The sequence below is a fragment of the Xenopus tropicalis genome, chromosome 3, assembly GCF_000004195.4.
Source record: "Xenopus tropicalis strain Nigerian chromosome 3, UCB_Xtro_10.0, whole genome shotgun sequence".
Classification (NCBI taxonomy): domain Eukaryota; kingdom Metazoa; phylum Chordata; class Amphibia; order Anura; family Pipidae; genus Xenopus; species Xenopus tropicalis.
In genome coordinates, this window is record NC_030679.2 from 147,415,302 (window position 1) to 147,435,975 (window position 20,674).

Consider the following 20,674-nt stretch of genomic DNA (forward strand, 5'->3'; position numbering starts at 1 on the left):
TCTGTGCCCCTCTTATTGGCCGTCTCTGTGCCCCTCTTATTGGCCGTCTCTGTGCCGTGGCTGTGAATAAAGATCCCTTGTTATCCCCTTGGTGAGTGCTGACTTGACCCCAGAGCTTACATGGATCGGCTATAAAAGGCCAAACTGCATTGGGGACTGGGGGTTACCCCGGCTTCTGCTATAAAACCCCTGATGTTTGCCCTCAGCCGAGACTCCTCCCCCCAGAATCCTCTCCTGCACCCCCTTCTCTTCTTTCTGGACTTATTACACTTTATCTGCCACTCTGAAGCCTGATACTCTATTTATATTACATTGGGGTAACACCCTTTATCTCCTCCCTACCCCCCCCCTTTATACTTCAGTTGGTACCTCCCCCCACCCTACAGGGGCGGGACTATTCATTCTGAGCTGAGATGGCCTGAATAACCCCCTGTGCCTGCAGTACTCACCTTCATCCTGTTCTACTTCCTGGTTCTGGCAGGAAGGTCTGTGATTGGCTGCTTTCAGTATCAAACATGGCTGCACAGGGACCCCAGAACATCTGTGTAGGTCACTACTTTATTGAATGGAGTGGCCCAAATGATCAGATTGTACGCAATCTGCCCCTACACACGCATGGGGAAATACAATCCAATAAACCCCTGTATCTAAAGGGGTTCAAGGCCTTGGAACCCCCCACCTCCCCCACACACCATATGGCCAATCCCATTGCACCGTATGAGCCCCCCAGGCTGTACTGCTCCGTACGTATAGCGCACAATGCATTGAGGGGCCCGATACAAAGGACCCATATTCAGTGTATCCAGGAGCCACGTCCAATCAGAGCGTCTCGTGCCGGCCCTTCTCTCTCCTGTGGCCCCTGTGGGATTATATAAGGGCCACAAACGCCATCGTCTCATTTAAAGGGATGTTCTGGGACAGCGTTAAAGTGACCCATGAGGAAGATGGCGAGTGTCCCGAGCACGAACAGCGGCAGCGCCACCCAGAAGCACAGCACGTCTAGAACCTTCCCGATCAGAACCCAGTTCTCCATCTCCTGCAGGGAGGGAACCATGGTCAGAGCCCTAAAGTGGGAGGAGCACTCTCCTAGCTTCTGTCTGTGTCACTGTGTCACCCTGCAGGGGGAGGGGCAGACTCACAGCTCCTTCTGTCTGTGTCACTGTGTCACCCTGCAGGGGGAGGGGCCGACTCACAGCTCCTTCTGTCTGTGTCACTGTGTCACCCTGCAGGGGGAGGGGCAGACTCACAGCTCCTTCTGTCTGTGTCACTGTGTCACCCTGCAGGGGGAGGGGCAGACTCACAGCTCCTTCTGTCTGTGTCACTGTGTCACCCTGCAGGGGGAGGGGCAGACTCACAGCTCCTTCTGTCTGTGTCACTGTGTCACCCTGCAGGGGGAGGGGCAGACTCACAGCTCCTTCTGTCTGTGTCACCCTGCAGGGGGAGGGGCAGACTCACGGCTCCTTCTGTCTGTGTCACTGTGTCACCCTGCAGGGGGAGGGGCAGACTCACAGCTCCTTCTGTCTGTGTCACTGTGTCACCCTGCAGGGGGAGGGGCCGACTCACAGCTCCTTCTGTCTGTGTCACTGTGCCACCCTGCAGGGGGAGGGGCAGACTCACGGCTCCTTCTGTCTGTGTCACTGTGTCACCCTGCAGGGGGAGGGGCAGACTCACAGCTCCTTCTGTCTGTGTCACTGTGTCACCCTGCAGGGGAGGGGCCGACTCACAGCTCCTTCTGTCTGTGTCACTGTGTCACCCTGCAGGGGGAGGGGCAGACTCACAGCTCCTTCTGTGTCACTGTGTCACCCTGCAGGGGGAGGGGCAGACTCACAGCTCCTTCTGTCTGTGTCACTGTGTCACCCTGCAGGGGGAGGGGCAGACTCACGGCTCCTTCTGTCTGTGTCACTGTGTCACCCTGCAGGGGGAGGGGCCGACTCACAGCTCCTTCTGTCTGTGTCACTGTGTCACCCTGCAGGGGGAGGGGCAGACTCACAGCTCCTTCTGTCTGTGTCACTGTGTCACCCTGCAGGGGGAGGGGCAGACTCACAGCTCCTTCTGTCTGTGTCACTGTGTCACCCTGCAGGGGGAGGGGCAGACTCACAGCTCCTTCTGTCTGTGTCACTGTGTCACCCTGCAGGGGGAGGGGCAGACTCACAGCTCCGTCTGTGTCACTGTGTCACCCTGCAGGGGGAGGGGCAGACTCACAGCTCTGTCTGTGTCACTGTGTCACCCTGCAGGGGGAGGGGCAGACTCACGGCTCCTTCTGTCTGTGTCACTGTGTCACCCTGCAGGGGGAGGGGCAGACTCACGGCTCCTTCTGTCTGTGTCACTGTGTCACCCTGCAGGAGGAGGGGCCAACTCACGGCTCCTTCTGTCTGTGTCACTGTGTCACCCTGCAGGAGGAGGGGCCAACTCACGGCTCCTTCTGTCTGTGTCACCCTGCAGGGGGAGGGGCAGACTCACAGCTCCTTCTGTCTGTGTCACTGTGTCACCCTGCAGGGGGAGGGGCAGACTCACGGCTCCTTCTGTCTGTGTCACTGTGTCACCCTGCAGGGGGAGGGGCAGACTCACGGCTCCTTCTGTCTGTGTCACTGTGTCACCCTGCAGGGGGAGGGGCAGACTCACAGCTCCTTCTGTCTGTGTCACCCTGCAGGGGGAGGGGCAGACTCACGGCTCCTTCTGTCTGTGTCACTGTGTCACCCTGCAGGGGGAGGGGCAGACTCACGGCTCTTCTGTCTGTGTCACTGTGTCACCCTGCAGGGGGAGGGGCAGACTCACGGCTCCTTCTGTCTGTGTCACTGTGTCACCCTGCAGGGGGAGGGGCAGACTCACAGCTCCTTCTGTCTGTGTCACTGTGTCACCCTGCAGGGGGAGGGGCAGACTCCACGGCTCCTTCTGTCTGTGTCACTGTGTCACCCTGCAGGGGGAGGGGCAGACTCACAGCTCCTTCTGTCTGTGTCACTGTGTCACCCTGCAGGGGGAGGGGCAGACTCACAGCTCCTTCTGTCTGTGTCACTGTGTCACCCTGCAGGGGGAGGGGCAGACTCACAGCTCCTTCTGTCTGTGTCACTGTGTCACCCTGCAGGGGAGGGGCAGACTCACAGCTCCTTCTGTCTGTGTCACTGTGTCACCCTGCAGGGGGAGGGGCAGACTCACAGCTCCTTCTGTCTGTGTCACTGTGTCACCCTGCAGGGGGAGGGGCAGACTCACAGCTCCTTCTGTCTGTGTCACTGTGTCACCCTGCAGGGGGAGGGGCAGACTCACAGCTCCTTCTGTCTGTGTCACTGTGTCACCCTGCAGGGGGAGGGGCAGACTCACGGCTCCTTCTGTCTGTGTCACTGTGTCACCCTGCAGGGGGAGGGGCCAACTCACGGCTCCTTCTGTCTGTGTCACCCTGCAGGGGGAGGGGCAGACTCACAGCTCCTTCTGTCTGTGTCACTGTGTCACCCTGCAGGGGGCGGAGCATATAGCAGCACTGGGTGCATCCCACTTACAGCGCCAGTCGCATTATCATCCTTGGTATTCTGGGTAATGAAGTTACAGGCATCCACACAGTCCTTGATTTCTGGGGCGCACTGTGCCAGGTTCCGGTATAGAGTGGTGGTCACCCCAACATCAAATCCATCAGCTGCAATGGAAAGTAGAAGGTTAATTACAAACACTCATTATAAATCTGTAAAACCCACCCACATTCTCAGTGTGACTAGGGTCGCCCCCCCTAATCCCTGCGCTGCATTACTGTAACCCCCATAATCCCTGCGCTGCATCACTGTAACCCCCATAATCCCTGCGCTGCATCACTGTAACCCCCATAATCCCTGCGCTGCATCACTGTAACCCCCATAATCCCTGCACTGCATCACTGTAACCCCCATAATCCCTGCACTGCATCACTGTAACCCCCATAATCCCTGCACTGCATCACTGTAACCCCCATAATCCCTACACTGCATCACTGTAACCCCCATAATCCCTGCACTGCATCACTGTAACCCCATAACCCCTTTGTTGAATTTCTGTAACCCCGTAACTCCCTGCATCCTTACTATGAGGCTATGTGACACTTTAGATCTCAGTGGGTCCTTAGGATCGGACCAGTAGAACCAATGGGCTCAGGGTGGTGTCAGATCCGGTTGCCCAAAAGTTCTTGGTGGAAATAATGTCTAAAATGACTTCTGCTGGTACAATAGGAGGCCCCTTACGTCTCATTAGACCATTACAAGGCTACACATTAGCTCTGTCTTCTCCTCCTTCTACCCAGCCCCCTGTTCCTCATACCCCCCCTACTTACCCCTGTACCCGTCGGGTTCCCTCCTCATCCCGTGCCGTTCCCTCTGCCTCTCAAACATCAGCTCACTCCTGGGCTTCTTCAGCACGTACTCCTCCGCCTTCAGCATGATTCCCAGCGAGCTCCTCCTGCGCTCCCGCGGGGTCTCCTCTCCCTCATCACAGGGCTCCACCCGCAAATGGATGAACTGGGGCAGCACCTCCAGAAGCATCTGCCCCGCAAGCAACCAAACCAGAGCCGGGTCAGCCACAGTACTCATTTGGGTCACACACATGAACTTGGACAGTAGAAATCACCAAGGAGTGTCCCTCAGTGACTGCTAATATCCTTATCATTTACAGTAGGGGGTACAATATCCCTTATAATACATGAGTGATAGTCAGAGTTCCCTGTATAACTCAGCCTGCAGCCTTGTGCCTTTATATGGGCACAGAACCCCTCAGTGACTGCTAATATCCTTATCATTTACAGTAGGGGGTACATTATCCCTTATAATACATGAGTGATACTCAGAGTTCCCTGTATAACTCAGCCTGCAACCTTGTGCCTTTATATGGGGGGCACAGAACCCCTCAGTGACTGCTAATATCCTTATCATTTACAGTAGGGGGTACATTATCCCTTATAATACATGAGTGATACTCAGAGTTCCCTGTATAACTCAGCCTGCAGCCTTGTGCCTTTATATGGGGGGCACAGAACCCCTCAGTGACTGCTAATATCCTTATCATTTACAGTAGGGGGTACATTATCCCTTATAAGTAAGCAATATAAGGATTCGTGCCGGTAGGGGGTCTCACTCACATGCTTGACTTTGGAGCTCAGGGTGTGAGTACTCGGTGACCGGAGAGACACATTAAGGACGATGACACAACTCAGGACAATTAGTGTCGACACAAACATGACAAACATCAGGTACCTGTGCGCAAAAGAGACATTTGGTTACACTGGAGTCAAGCCATTTGGGCCCCCGGGGGGGGGGGGGGGAGGCACTGGGATTTGCAGTTCATTATTACACAATGGTATTGCCCTATTGGTTAGGATTGTACATGATCTCCCAGCATTCCCAGCTGAGCAAGTTAAGGACCAGGCACCTTTGGCATTGGAAGAGAAATGGCACTTACTTGCCGATGAGCGGCACGCTGAGCGACGTCTCGGGGATCATCTGGGCAATAAGGAAGAGGAAGACGGTCTGTGCCAGGAGGACGGAGATGGACACCGTACACTTCTGCCCACCAGCTGAGGAGAAAGGGAATAATGGTGGCAATTAGACAACTACTATGGGGACGCTCACAGGGGGGGGACCCGAAAATGAACTTGCTCCTCCAAATGCACCAGAAAGAGAAGACCATAGAGTCCAAAATTGTCCCACATGATACATTGTGAGCGCGGTGCCAAGATGCATTTTGTCCCTCTACCGGCCTGACTACGGCTCATCGCTGGACATAGAACATTAGATGGGTGGTAGCCAGCCCCAAAGACCCCAAAATCTGCCTTGAATGTTCTTCCCATGCCTCTTGTATGCCAGCCTCCATCATGCATGGACCTCTTGCTGCGTACGATACCCCCATCATTCTAGTTTTACTGCCCCCGAATGTCACAGAACTAGGTTTGCTGCTGCCTCCAGTTGGCAATGTGCAAGAATGTCACCGATACACCAAGGTGTTCCTCTGTGGAAGGGACTTGGTGGGGGTTATACTATTTTTACATGGCTTGGCCTATTTGTGGCAGTGTGGCATTGCCAGAAGAGCCAGTGGCTGGCTTTTGGCTGGGGCAGCACCTGTTTTACCCTTGGTGTTGCTGTATTACAGCTTCCAGCATCCTCAACAGCTTAATATTGTAACCTGTAATTCCACGATAACTGGAACTGGCCACAGGCTGAGATGTCAACTGATAACACATGGTATAGAATAGCCTGATGGTACGTGGTAGGATAGTTTGTAGGCAGAAGAGCCTAAGGGTACATGGTAGGATGGTTTGTAGGCAGAAGAGCCTAAGGGTACATGGTAGGATGGTTTAATAAGCAGAAGAGCCTGAGGGTACATGGTAGGATGGTTTAATAGGCAGAAGAGCCTGAGGGTACATGGTAGGATGGTTTAATAGGCAGAAGAGCCTGAGGGTACATGGTAGGATGGTTTAATAGGTAGAAGAGCCTGAGGGTACATGGTAGGATGGTTTAATAGGCAGAAGAGCCTGAGGGTACATGGTAGGATGGTTTTGTAGGCAGAAGAGCCTGAGGGTACATGGTAGGATGGTTTTGTAGGCAGAAGAGCCTGATGGAACATGGTAGGATGGTTTAATAGGCAGAAGAGCCTGAGGGTACATGGTAGGATGGTTTTGTAGGCAGAAGAGCCTGATGGAACATGGTAGGATGGTTTAATAGGCAGAAGAGCCTGAGGGTACATGGTAGGATGGTTTTGTAGGCAGAAGAGCCTGAGGGTACATGGTAGGATGGTTTAATAGGCAAAAGGGGTGTGTGCTTGAGTGCTCACCTTTGGCCGGTAGGAAGTAAACCAGCACTACCAACGATGAAATGAGGACACATGGAACGATGATGTTGATGATATAGAATAGAGGCTTCCTCTGGATGATGAGGATGAAGACAATCTCCTGGTACCTCAGGTCTTCTTTAGAGTACTTGGGGTTCACAATCTTTCTGGCAGGACGATGCATTATTGCCCACTCACCATTCTCTAAAACCGGGATGAGAGGAAGGTGAAGAAAGGGATAGAATCAACAATAAAGACAAGAAATGGGAATGTGATAATAAATGTTAATAAACCTTCACTTCAGACGAGGGCGGGTCATATACACGTGCCACCTAAACACTCGAAGCCACGTAACATTTACCTTCATCTGCACAGATTCTGTCACATGGTCACTATACCCAATAGGGTCCTTTGGAATTGTGCCTATTGCCTAGTACAGGGGAGTATTGATGCGGGCATAAGTTTTGGAAGCACTAAGACCCAGTTTTACTCCAAGAAGAGCCTCCCGCAGGCCAGCGGGCTACCCAATAGCCAATCACAGCCCTTATTTGGCTCCCCCAAAGAACATTTTTCATGGTTGTGTGTCTCACCGACACTTTTTACATCTGAGTGTGGCTCCCAGGTATAAAAGGTTGGGGGGATCCCTGTTCTAGAGTGAGAAGGGACACGTTGGTCACCTGTGAAGGCTTCACGATCGATGTCCACCTGGTCAAAAGGTAATCCAGTCTCGTCATCGGCAACTAGATGGAGATCTATGTCATTAGCACTATAAGTCTTCGATCTGTAGAGAGAAAACACGACTTTTTAGAGAAGGTCCAGACATGTTTTTGACTTGGAACCTGGACCAGATGGCGGCCCTTGAACTAGGGATGCACCAAACACAGTTTTTTGGGTTCGGCCGAACCCCCGAATCCACCCCAATGGATCTGGCCGAATACCGAAACGAATCCGAACCCTAATTAGTAGGGATGTACAGAACCTTTTCTGTAAGTGAGCCGTTATCTGCAGATCTTTCTGGAGTTATTACCGCTAAACGTTTTTGAGAACCAGATTATTTTTGTATTGCCACCATTTCTGGGATTTTGTATGGTTAGCCATTTGTCTAAACTGTTTTCTGGTATTTTTTTTTTTCCACCTTTGATTGGGGGATTTCTTTTTCCCTCGCTGGGTTACTGGTGAGCGTAACCGCGTGGAGTTTTCTCTGTTAGTTTGAAGATATTTTTGTGCCCTGTGGTTATAAATACGGATAGAAAAAAGGGGCCGGAAACTCACCTGAACACCAGCGAGCAGTTTTGCCAGTCGAACGGAAAGTAAGTGATCTCGATGCTGCAGGTGCTCCTGAATATGGCAGGCGGAAGCCAATAGATATATCCGGTGCTGTGCACCAACACATTGGCATAGTAAGCCACCTCGAAGTTCCCATCAATGCTGCACGGGGATAAAGGCAACATGTGATTAAGGGGCGCCATGTCGCCCTTCTGCCTGTGCCAATATATAACACATCGGGGGGCACAATGATCGCCCTTCTGCCTGTGCCAATATATAACACATCGGGGGGCACAATGATCGCCCTTCTGCCTGTGCCAATATATAACACATCGGGGGGCACCACGTCGCCCTTCTGCCTGTGCCAATATATAACACATCGGGGGGCACAATGATCGCCCTTCTGCCTGTGCCAATATATAACACATCGGGGGGCACAATGATCGCCCTTCTGCCTGTGCCAATATATAACACATCGGGGGGCACCACGTCGCCCTTCTGCCTGTGCCAATATATAACACATCGGGGGGCACAATAATTGCCCTTCTGCCTGTGCCAATATATAACACATTGGGGGGCACAATAATTGCCCTGGCTATAGGTGACTCACTTATTTTCGAGGACAATTTCGGGAAGCCACATCATATCGTGCGGAACTTGTACAAGAGGCATGCCTCCGTATTCTGTCTCATTCCAGGTTAGACGGTCATCTTGCCATGCCTCGGAGAAGCGGAACATAAAGATGCGATTAGAGAAACATTGATCCTTATCACCTTTCCCTAAACTGCTGCTCCGGCCCATTGTATGTCTCTCTTTGCCCCGTGAAATGCTAGTCCGTACCTTAGCGCAATAGAGACTTAAGGTGCCCATACACGGGCCGATTGTAGCTGCCAATATCGGACTGATTCGGCAGCTTATTGACCCATGTAGGGGCAGAAACAAGGGGCCTGCCCGACCGATATCTGGCCTGAAATTGGCCAGATATCGATCGGGCAGGTTAAAAGATTCTGTCGGATCGGGGACTGCATCGGCTCATTGATGTGGTCCCCGAACCGACTGCCCCATTGCCGCTGTTAGAATTCGATCATTTGGCCCTAGGGCCAAACGATCGAATTCACCTACATGTTCCCCGATATCGCTCACTCGTAGGTGGGGATATCGGGTGAAGATCCGCTTGCTTGGCGACCTCACCAATGTCTCTCTTTGCCCCATGAAATGCTAGTCCATACCATAGCGCAATAGAGACTTAAGGTGGCCATACACGGGCCGATTGTAGCTGCCAATATGGGTCCCTTGGACCGATTCGGCAGCTTATTGACCCGTGTAGGGGCAGAAACAAGGGGCCTGGCCGACCGATATCTGGCCTGAAATTGGCCAGATATTGATCGGGCAGGTTAAAAGATTCAGTTGGATCAGGGACCGCATCGGCTCGTTGATGCGGTCCCCGCAGGGCCAAACGATCGAATTCTAACTATTCAGGCCTACATGTTCCCCGATATCGCCCACCCGTAGGTGGGGATATCTGGTGAAGATCCGCTCGCTTGGTGACCTCGCCAAGTGAGCGAATCTTCATGTGTATGGGGAACTTTAGACCGATTTGGCAGCTTCTCTACCCATGTAGGGGCACAAACGATGGGCCTGCCCAACCGACATCTGGCCTGAAATCAGCCAGATATCGATCGAGCAGGTTAAAAAATTTAGTCGAATATGGGGCTGCATTGGCTCGTTGATGAGGTCCCCGAACTGACTGCACCTATTACCGGCGTTCTAATTCTATTGTTTGGCCCCAGGGACAAACGACCGAATTAGCCTAAATTCACCCGATATCGCTGACCCGTAGGTGGTGATGTTGGGAGAAGATCCGCTCGCTTGGTGATCTTAACGTGTATGGCCACCTTTAGGCTCACCGGTGTAGCCTCCGGCCGCTCTGGGGCAAATGACACATTATACAGGATCTCAGTTGGACCCTTTCTCTTGTGTTGGAGGAAACACACTTTCCTTTATTGCTAATTCTTCTCTTCGGGAGACGTATTTCACTTTGGCTCTTTAGGTCGAAGACACACGGAGCTACTTGTCACGGCTACTAAATGCCATAAAATCCCCTGCCATAGACAATACTGAGAATTGCCTCTGCTAAAACACACGTAGAGACAGTTATCAGTAAATGATCAGCATTGTCTGTTTTAGTAGCTGCTACTAGTAGCTCCGTGTGTCTCCACCCTCGCCAGTGTCTCCGTTAGCTCATACAATGGTTACCCATATAGACAAATACTGGTGTATCGGTTATGCCGTCAAAGTTTCAAGGAAGCCTATAGCAGCAAATACACCTTGCCCCCCTAATCTCGCAATAACTGACCCTCAAACTGGGCTTTCAGGTATCTCTCAGAGATCTAATGGCCATTGCCCCGATTTGATCACTAAGGGGGCGATTTACCAAGGGTCGAGTTTGATTTTTATTCTTGATTTTGGTATTTTTGCACTTAAATGTCTGGTAAAAAAAAACAGAAAACTCGAACGTACAAATTCCCCATCTAAAAGCTTGCGGGTTTCTATAGAAGCCAATGGGAGTTGTCGTAGGCAAAGTCGAGCCATAAAGAGTTTATGCCGGGACACCAGAAAATAACCGGTGGGCCCCAGTGGCCCAGACCCAACCCTATTGCTGCTTCCTCTGGCCTCCAATGTCCTCCCCTGACGTGTTTCACATACGCATTCAGGGGAGGACATCGGACAGGGGCCCCTGCGGGGGGGGGTTTAAGGGGGCGTGGCGGGGGCCCCTGTGGGGGACGCGGCTGGAGGAGGCACCTTGGGGGGTACGGGGCCCCTGGGACGGCAGCCCCGGTGGACCCTGCACCCCCCAGTCCGACCCTGTGTCCTGAAACTTAGAGTCTGAGCCCAGTAGCCATGTCGTATAAAGAACTTACTATCTGCACCCACACATTGGTCGTTAGGGTTTCTTCTTTCTCATTCTGGAAGGAGAAAACAAAGATGATGTTGATGACTAAATTAGGCAAATTACTACATAAATGAAATGCTCTTCGGTATCAGACTTGATCTCTCAGAAATATCCTTCAGGGCACGGGCAGGAGTCTGCTCAGTTTGCTCCTCTCTCCCCCTCCCCTCTCTCTTCTCTCCCCCTCCCCTCTCTGCTGTAATCTGAGCTGCCAGCAGCCAGAGCTGCAGCAGGAAGCTACTGAGACCAAGCTAAAATGGCAGCTGTTATCTTAAACAAACAGAGGGAGCTTCTAGGTATACTCAGGTATGGTAAAGCTTTCTGCAGAATAAATATAGCATTCTAGGTGGCACTAGTTTTTGAATGATTTCACTTTTTGTTCAGCAGCTCTCCAGTTTGGAATTTCAGCAGCTATCTGGTTGCTAGGGTCCAAATTACCTTAGCCACCAGGGAGTGTTTTGAAAGAGAGACTGGAATATATGCACTAAAAAACCTTGAATTTGAATTATGGTTCAAAAACTCAAATGTAAAACTTCTAAAGAAAACATCCAAAAGCCTATGAGTTTCTATAGAAGTCAGTGGGAGTTGCCATGGGCAAAGCCGTATTTTCAAATCGAGATATGTGAGTTTATTCAATTTAGAACAAACAAGGGGAGGGGCCTATGTGAAAAATACACAGATTATCAGAGGGATGGCAAGGAGAAAAGAAGTTTGAATATAGGGGGGTATGAAGGTTGGTACCAAGTCAATGAGGTTGGTTAGTGTGAGCTTCAGAGACACGGGGACAACATCATCGATGCCTTTGGAAGGACGAGCTTTGGAGTCGTAGTTGGTAAACAGGTACTTTATCAGCCGGCTCTCCTCGCTCTCATTGGCCAAGGAATCTGATGGGAAAAATCACACCCACGTTGGTCATGTGATCCAAGGACTCTTTATCCATTCGTCCATGAGGAACCATTCTAGATCATTCTAACTACAGAAGCCTGTGTAGGGAACTGGTAAATTGTACCTTTTCAACTCGGTGGTCCCCTAGTTATTCAGTTATAAAGGGTCCTTAATGGAATGGGAAGTAAGTCCCTTGTTCCTGGGTCATAGCATGACCTTTGGCAGTTCCACAGTTTGACCATAAGGTGGCACTGTGGTGTAGTATAAAAGGCTGATCAGCCATGAGGCTGGAGGCAGGGCCGGAACTAGGGGTAGGCGGAAGAGTCTTCATCTTGCCCTACTGTCTCCATCTTGTCCAACTAGCTCCATCTAGCTTTACTGTCTCCATCTTGCCCTACTGTCTCCATCTTGCTATACTGTATCTATTTGGCCCTACAATATTCATCTTACCCTACTGTCTCCACCTTGCCCCAGTGTCTTCAAGTTGACCTACTGCCTTTATCTGGCCCTACTGTCTCCATCTTGCCCTACTGTCCCCATCTTGCCCTACTGTCCCCATCTTGCCCTACTGTCCCCATCTTGCCCTACTGTCTCCATCTTGCCCTACTGTCTCCATCTTGCCCTACTGTCCCCATCTTGTCCTACTGTCTCCATCTTGCCCTACTGTTTCCATCTGGCCCTACTGTCTCTATCTGGCCCTACTGTCTCCATCTTGCCTTACTGTCTCCATCTTGCCCTACTGTCTCCATCTTGCTCTACTGTCCCCATCTTGCCCTACTGTCTCCATCTTGCCCTACTGTCCCCATCTTGCTCTACTGTCCCCATCTTGCCCTACTGTCTCCATCTTGCCCTACTGTCTCCATCTGGCCCTACTGTCTCCATCTTGCCTTACTGTCTCCATCTTGCCCTACTGTCTCCATCTTGCCCTACTGTTTCCATCTGACCCTACTGTCTCTATCTGGCCCTACTGTCTCCATCTTGCCTTACTGTCTCCATCTTGCCCTACTGTCTCCATCTTGCTCTACTGTCCCCATCTTGCCCTACTGTCTCCATCTTGCCCTACTGTCCCCATCTTGCCCTACTGTCCCCATCTTGCCCTACTGTCTCCATCTTGCCCTACTGTCTCCATCTGGCCCTACTGTCTCCATCTTGCCTTACTGTCTCCATCTTGCCCTACTGTCTCCATCTTGCTCTACTGTCCCCATCTTGCCCTACTGTCTCCATCTTGCCCTACTGTCCCCATCTTGCCCTACTGTCACCATCTTGCCCTACTGTCTCCATCTTGCCCTACTGTCTCCATCTTGCCCTACTGTCTCCATCTTGCCCTACTGTCTCCATCTTGCCCTACTGTCTCCATCTTTCCCTATTTTCACCTTCTTGCTCTACTCTTCCCATTTGGCCCTACTGTTTCTATCTGACTTTCTCTACTGTCTACATCTTGCCCTACTGTCCCCATCTTGCCCTACTGTATGCCTTATGTGCTAAAGTCACACTCTTACCATACTGTGCGTTACTGTACCTGTTGTTCCCCCACTCTCACTAGTGACAATAGCTGTTCCGGGATGCACCAAGTGAGGTCTCATCTCATTGGCTGTTTATTTTTATAAAGTTTTCTGCAGACATTGCCCCTTTCCCTAATGAAACCTAATTACGGCCAGTGGCTGATAGCTTCCAGATCCACAGAACCAAACGTCCCCTTTAAAGAAAGTACAGAAAGCGTAATTTGCTGATATTTGTGGTTGTTCCTTGGGGAAACTAAAGCAGTAACACCCCCCGCTCTTGCCTCTGAATGGAACGGTGATTGGGAATAACAACACAGGGGCAATGGGATTAAGCCCAAGAGATGTATTTGTGCTGTATCGGCAGGTACTAATCCCACCTAAATAAAGTAACATTGGGGTGTGAGGGGCAGCCATTGGCTTGTGCTTTTATTTGTACTTGCATCACACAGAAAATACGTTTACCCATAAGCACCTGTTTTCCCAGCATGCCACCAAATAATGTTTGGCCAATCACGCTGGAACCAGGTAGCCCTGCTCAATATAAGGAAAGTATTTTGTGTTTAACATGGTCCCTATTAACATGGGTCCCAATACACTAATAGGAGGCGGGGAGCGGATCTTTGTTGCTCCAGGCGGGGGGGGGGTAACACAATGTGCTGCACTTTCCCTGCCGAATATCTGGAATTCCAGCAAGGGATCAGGAAACGCTGACACAGAAATGTTTGGGGATTAGGGGAGTGTGCGCGCGCGTGTGTGTGTGTGTGTATCCATGTGTATGTGTGTGTGTGTATCCATGTGTATGTGTGCATGTGTATCTGTGTGTATCCATGTGTATGTGTGTATGTATGTATGTGTGTGTGCGTGTGTGTGTATCCATGTGTATGTGTGTGTGTTCGTGTGTGTGTTTATCTGTGTGTATCCATGTGTATGTGTGTGTGTGTGCCTGCCCTGTGGTGCCTGTGTGTGCCATACTCTGCCTGCCCTATGCTGCCTGTGTGTGCCACACTCTGCCTGCCCTATGCTGCCTGTGTGTGCCACACTCTGCCTGCCCTATGCTGCCTGTGTGTGCCACACTCTGCCTGCCCTATGCTTCCTGTGTGTGCCATACTCTGCCTGCCCTATGCTGCCTGTGTGTGCCATACTCTGCCTGCCCTATGCTGCCTGTGTGTGCCATACTCTGCCTGCCCTATGCTGTCTGTGTGTGCCATACTCTGCCTGCCCTATGCTGCCTGTGTGTGCCATACTCTGCCTGCCCTATGCTTCCTGTGTGTGCCATACTCTGCCTGCCCTATGCTGCCTGTGTGTGCCATACTCTGCCTGCCCTATGCTGCCTGTGTGTGCCATACTCTGCCTGCCCTATGCTGCCTGTGTATGCCATACTCTGCCTGCCCTATGCTGCCTGTGTATGCCATACTCTGCCTGCCCTATGCTCCCTGTGTGTGCTATGTTGCCTGTATATGCCATACTCTGCCTGCCCTATGATGCCTGTGTGTGCCATAATCAGTCTGCCCTACCCTGCCTGTGTGTGCCATACTCTGCCTGCCCTATGCTACCTGTGTATGCCATACTCTGCCTGCCCTATGCTCCCTGTGTGTGCTATGCTGCCTGTATGTGCCATAATCTGACTGCCCTATGCTGCCTGTGTGTGCCAGACTCTGCCTGCCCTATGCTGCCTGTGTGTGCCATACTCTGCCTACCCTATGCTGCCTGTGTGTGCCATACTCTGCCTGCCCTATGCTGCCTGTGTGTGCCATACTCTGCCTGCCCTATACAGCCTGTGTGTGCCATACTCTGCCTGCCCTATGCTGCCTGTGTGTGCCACACTCTGCCTGCCCTATGCAGCCTGTGTGTGCCATACTTTGCCTGCCCTATGCTGCCTGTGTGTGCCATAATCTGACTGCCCTATGCTGCCTGTGTGTGCAATAATCTGACTGCCTTATGCTGCCTGTGTGTGCCATACTCTGCCTGCCCTATGCTGCCTGTGTGTGCCATACTCTGCCTGCCCTATGCTGCCTGTGTGTGCCATACTCTGCCTGCCCTATGCTGCCTGTGTGTGCCATACTCTGCCTGCCCTATGCTGCCTGTGTGTGCCATACTCTGCCTGCCCTATGCTGCCTGTGTGTGCCATACTCTGCCTGCCCTATGCTGCCTGTGTGTGCCATACTCTGCCTGCCCTATGCTGCCTGTGTGTGCCATACTCTGCCTGCCCTATGCTGCCTGTGTGTGCCATACTCTGCCTGCCCTATGCTGTCTGTGTGTGACATACTCTGCCTGCCCTATGCAGCCTGTGTGTGCCATACTTTGCCTGCTCTATGCTGCCTGTGTGTGCCATACTCTGCCTGCCCTATGCTGCCTGTGTGTGCCATACTCTGCCTGCCCTATGCTGCCTGTGTGTGCCATAATCAGTCTGCCCTACCCTGCCTGTGTGTGCCATACTCTGCCTGCCCTACCCTGCCTGTGTGTGCCATACTCTGCCTGCCCTATGCTGCCTGTGTGTGCCATACTCTGCCTGCCCTATGCTGCCTGTGTGTGCCATACTCTGCCTGCCCTATGCAGCCTGTGTGTGCCATAATCAGTCTGCCCTACCCTGCCTGTGTGTGCCATACTCTGCCTGCCCTACCCTGCCTGTGTGTGCCATACTCTGCCTGCCCTATGCTGCCTGTGTGTGCCATACTCTGCCTGCCCTATGCTGCCTGTGTGTGCCATACTCTGCCTGCCCTATGCTGCCTGTGTGTGCCATACTCTGCCTGCCCTATGCTGCCTGTGTGTGCCATACTCTGCCTGCCCTATGCTGCCTGTGTGTGCCATAATCAGTCTGCCCTACCCTGCCTGTGTGTGCCATACTCTGCCTGCCCTACCCTGCCTGTGTGTGCCATACTCTGCCTGCCCTATGCTGCCTGTGTGTGCCATACCCTCCCTGCCCTATGCTGCCTGTGTGTGCCATACTCTGCCTGCCCTATGCTGTCTGTGTGTGCCATACTCTGCCTGCCCTACCCTGCCTGTGTGTGCCATACTCTGCCTGCCCTATGCTGCCTGTGTGTGCCATACCCTCCCTGCCCTATGCTGCCTGTGTGTGCCATACTCTGCCTGCCCTATGCTGTCTGTGTGTGCCATACTCTGCCTGCCCTACCCTGCCTGTGTGTGCCATACTCTGCCTGCCCTATGCTACCTGTGTATGCCATACTCTGCCTGCCCTATGCTCCCTGTGTGTGCTATGCTGCCTGTATGTTCCATAATCTGACTGCCCTATGCTGCCTGTGTGTGCCAGACTCTGCCTGCCCTATGCTGCCTGTGTGTGCCATACTCTGCCTGCCCTTCCCTGCCTGTGTGTGCCATACTCTGCCTGCCCTACCCTGCCTGTGTGTGCCATACTCTGCCTGCCCTATGCTGCCTGTGGGAGGTGAACCTGGCAGGGGTTTGTTCTGGGTTAGCAGTTGGAAATAGCCATTATATGGTCCCTATGGTGGGTAATTATATACTGGGGGTTGCTGTGCTATCCACAGAGGATGTGGATTTAAGGGTGTGCCTTAATATGACATAATAAAATTCTTTTATGGCCTAAAAAGGGGGAGTGGTCAAAACTGGCTTCCATTATCACCCTCCACCGCGTAGGCCAGAAAAATCCCGGCGCTCAGTACCACAGAAGTGAGACAGCACTGCCATACACGGTAGAACTGAATCAGTAAAGGCAAAGTACACCTACATACAAGGAAAACTCATAAATTGCAATCCCGGATTGGGCTGGACAATGTTTAGCATTACTCATCACTGGCGATGTTGCCCATAGCAACCAATAAGCAATTAGAATTTAACCGGCACCTACAAGTCAGAAAACAAAAGCAAAGATCTGATTGGTTGCTATAGAACACATCTCCGCTGATGTTGGCTTCCATACTATAATGAAAGGCGGTCGGGATTACTTACACGTTCCTTTATGCTATAGGAGTCCTCAGCTGTCCATGGTTTCATTTAAAATGCTACCTGGTTGCTAGGGACACCGATCCCAGCAACCACACAGCTGTTACAGCAACAGGCTGCAAAAATGAAGCCTAAACAGCTGGCACAAACAAGAAAAGTGCGATAACATAATAACAAGCATTAAATCTTGCTTCCGGATCAGTCCGGTTTCCAGCTGGCGGGGGTTCCCTAGCAACAAGGTGGCAGTTTAAAAGCCAGGATGGACCTGGCAGCATAGAAAGGTCAATGAGACCCCAGATTTAGACAATAAAACCCAGCGCAGAACTTATTGAGATCAGAGTTATGGATCCAAGACCCCCCCCCGGCTGTAGGAGGGCCCCCCAGAACCTACAAAGCCTAAAGAACATGGGGCCAACATGGCCGGGGGCCCCAGCATGGGATAAAAGAGGGGCCACATCAAAACCCACAGCAGGTAAGGGGGTTCTATTAGCATTGGGGTCCCCAGACCCCCTATGAGAGAGAGAGGGGGGTCACATAAGAGACAGACAACACGTATAGAGACTCACTGTGCAGCAGGATTAGTAGAGACAGAAAGCAGACGCCCGGCTCCATCGCTGCCCGCTGGCACAGACCGACAGTCGGAAGGGGCAAGTTATTTACAGACAGGATGTAACGTTTCCTAAGGGAAGAAACTGGATCGTCTTGTCTCGGAGACCCTGTAACCAACGTGTCCCCCCCACCCCAGCCCCTCTGTCCCACAGCTGTCACTTGTGTCACTCACAGTGACATCCCATATCATCCTATAGACAGGGCCTTAAAGGCACAGCGACGCTTTCTTTTTGTTTTTTAGGCTCAGCAGCTGCTCAGATTGGGGTCCCATGTACCCTAGCAACCAGGCAGTTGCTTAGCTGGTAAGATAGAAGGTGAATAAGGAATGGCCGGGACAGTAAATCAGTAATAAAAATAAGGGGAACAGGGGATCTGAACTACCGGCTACTGAACTACAAATCCCAGCATACTAAAATATATTATCCAGCCTTGACGCATACTGGGAGCTGTAGTACAGCAACACCGGGGTTCTATTTTAAAGGCAATATGGTTTTCCCCCCACTCTCACGGCCCCATTAGATTATAAAGGAATCGTCCAATGAAAATCCCAGCTGATCTGTGTCAATCTGGCTCGTGTTTGTGTTCCTGGAGCTGGAAGGGTTAAACTCTGTTTTACTATCACAGAACATGTAAACAAATGTATTGGATTAGCTCTGCAGGCCTAGGCCTGATCTTTTTGCAGGTCACATGTGATACACAAAAATAACTTTTCATCTGTTATTTTTGCTTAGTTTCTCATTGGTGAGCTCGTTTGCATCAATAATTAGGTTCTGGCTCAGCAGCATTCTCATTGGTGAGCTCTCCTACATCTGTAATTAGGTTCTGGCTCAGTAGCATTCTCATTGGTGAGCTCTCCTACATCTGTAATTAGGTTCTGGCTCAGTAGCATTCTCATTGGTGAGCTCTCCTACATCTGTAATTAGGTTCTGGCTCAGCAGCATTCTCATTGCTGAGCTCTCCTACATCTGTAATTAGGTTCTGGCTCAGCAGCATTCTCATTGGTGAGCTCTCCTACATCTGTAATTAGGTTCTGGCTCAGCAGCATTCTCATTGGTGAGCTCTCCTACATCTGTAATTAGATTCTGGCTCAGCAGCATTCTCATTGGTGAGCTCTCCTACATCTGTAATTAGGTTCTGGCTCAGCAGCATTCTCATTGGTGAGCTCTCCTACATCTGTAATTAGATTCTGGCTCAGCAGCATTCTCATTGGTGAGCTCTCCTACATCTGTAATTAGATTCTGGCTCAGCAGCATTCTCATTGGTGAGCTCTCCTACATCTGTAATTAGGTTCTGGCTCAGCAGCATTCTCATTGGTGAGCTCTCCTACATCTGTAATTAGGTTCTGGCTCAGTAGCATTCTCATTGGTGAGCTCTCCTACATCTGTAATTAGGTTCTGGCTCAGCAGCATTCTCATTGGTGAGCTCTCCTACATCTGTAATTAGGTTCTGGCTCAGCAGCATTCTCATTGGTGAGCTCTCCTACATCTGTAATTAGGTTCTGGCTCAGCAGCATTCTCATTGGTGAGCTCTCCTACATCTGTAATTAGGTTCTGGCTCAGCAGCATTCTCATTGGTGAGCTCTCCTACATCTGTAATTAGATTCTGGCTCAGCAGCATTCTCATTGGTGAGCTCTCCTACATCTGTAATTAGGTTCTGGCTCAGCAGCATTCTCATTGGTGAGCTCTCCTACATCTGTAATTAGATTCTGGCTCAGCAGCATTCTCATTGGTGAGCTCTCCTACATCTGTAATTAGATTCTGGCTCAGCAGCATTCTCATTGGTGAGCTCTCCTACATCTGTAATTAGGTTCTGGCTCAGCAGCATTCTCATTGGTGAGCTCTCCTACATCTGTAATTAGGTTCTGGCTCAGTAGCATTCTCATTGGTGAGCTCTCCTACATCTGTAATTAGGTTCTGGCTCAGCAGCATTCTCATTGGTGAGCTCTCCTACATCTGTAATTAGGTTCTGGCTCAGCAGCATTCTCATTGGTGAGCTCTCCTACATCTGTAATTAGGTTCTGGCTCAGCAGCATTCTCATTGGTGAGCTCTCCTACATCTGTAATTAGGTTCTGGCTCAGCAGCATTCTCATTGGTGAGCTCTCCTACATCTGTAATTAGATTCTGGCTCAGCAGCATTCTCATTGGTGAGCTCTCCTACATCTGTAATTAGGTTCTGGCTCAGCAGCATTCTCATTGGTGAGCTCTCCTACATCTGTAATTAGGTTCTGGCTCAGCAGCATTCTCATTGGTGAGCTCTCCTACATCTGTAATTAGGTTCTGGCTCAGCAGCATTCTCATTGGTGAGCTCTCCTGCATCTGTAATTAGGTTCTGGCTCAGCAGCATTCTCATTGGTGAGCTCTCCTACATCTGTAATTAGATTCTGGCTCAGCAGCATTCTCATTGGTGAGCTCTCCTACATCTGTAATTAGGTTCTGGCTCAGCAGCATTCTCATTGGTGAGCTCTCCTGCATCTGTAATTAGGTTCTGGCTCAGCAGCATTCTCATTGGTGAGCTCTCCTACATCTGTAATTAGGTTCTGGCTCAGCAGCATTCTCATTGGTGAGCTCTCCTACATCTGTAATTAGGTTCTGGCTCAGCAGCATTCTCATTGGTGAGCTCTCCTACATCTGTAATTAGGACGCCGATACATTGTTTCTATAGGACAGATAGGGATGACAGGCATGGTTGCCAGGGGCAACTACACGGGCAAATAACCCCAATACGGTAACACTGTGTAACGAACCTTTAGGGCATTAGATTTCCTTTCA

The 20,674-nt window shown here is 51.1% G+C and overlaps 1 protein-coding gene across 1 annotated transcript; it reads right to left on the reverse strand.

Moving 5' to 3' along the window:
• Positions 1-536: 536 nt before the first annotated feature.
• On the reverse strand, positions 537-18,326 carry chrne (cholinergic receptor, nicotinic epsilon). The gene is made up of 12 exons (XM_002941821.5): positions 17,862-18,326; positions 11,732-11,874; positions 10,962-11,006; positions 8,651-8,760; positions 8,047-8,202; positions 7,452-7,555; positions 6,778-6,978; positions 5,410-5,524; positions 5,090-5,204; positions 4,289-4,496; positions 3,492-3,625; positions 537-1,036 (listed from the first exon to the last, which is right to left on the reverse strand). Exons 1-12 carry the CDS (start codon positions 17,905-17,907, stop codon positions 896-898), a joined length of 1,518 nt encoding a protein of 505 aa, XP_002941867.4. The 5' UTR covers positions 17,908-18,326; the 3' UTR covers positions 537-895.
• Between the last annotated feature and the right edge of the window lie 2,348 nt (positions 18,327-20,674).

Coding starts and splice junctions, on each gene's coding strand:
- chrne (XM_002941821.5), bottom strand. CDS start 17,907: ATGGAGCCGGGCGTCTGCTTTCTGTCTCTACTAATCCTGCTGCACA. Junction 5,525..6,777: donor TTACTTCCTACCGGCCAAAG/GTGAGCACTCAA, acceptor CTTTCTCCTCAG/CTGGTGGGCAGAAGTGTACG. Junction 3,626..4,288: donor GGAACCCGACGGGTACAGGG/GTAAGTAGGGGG, acceptor TTTCCATTGCAG/CTGATGGATTTGATGTTGGG.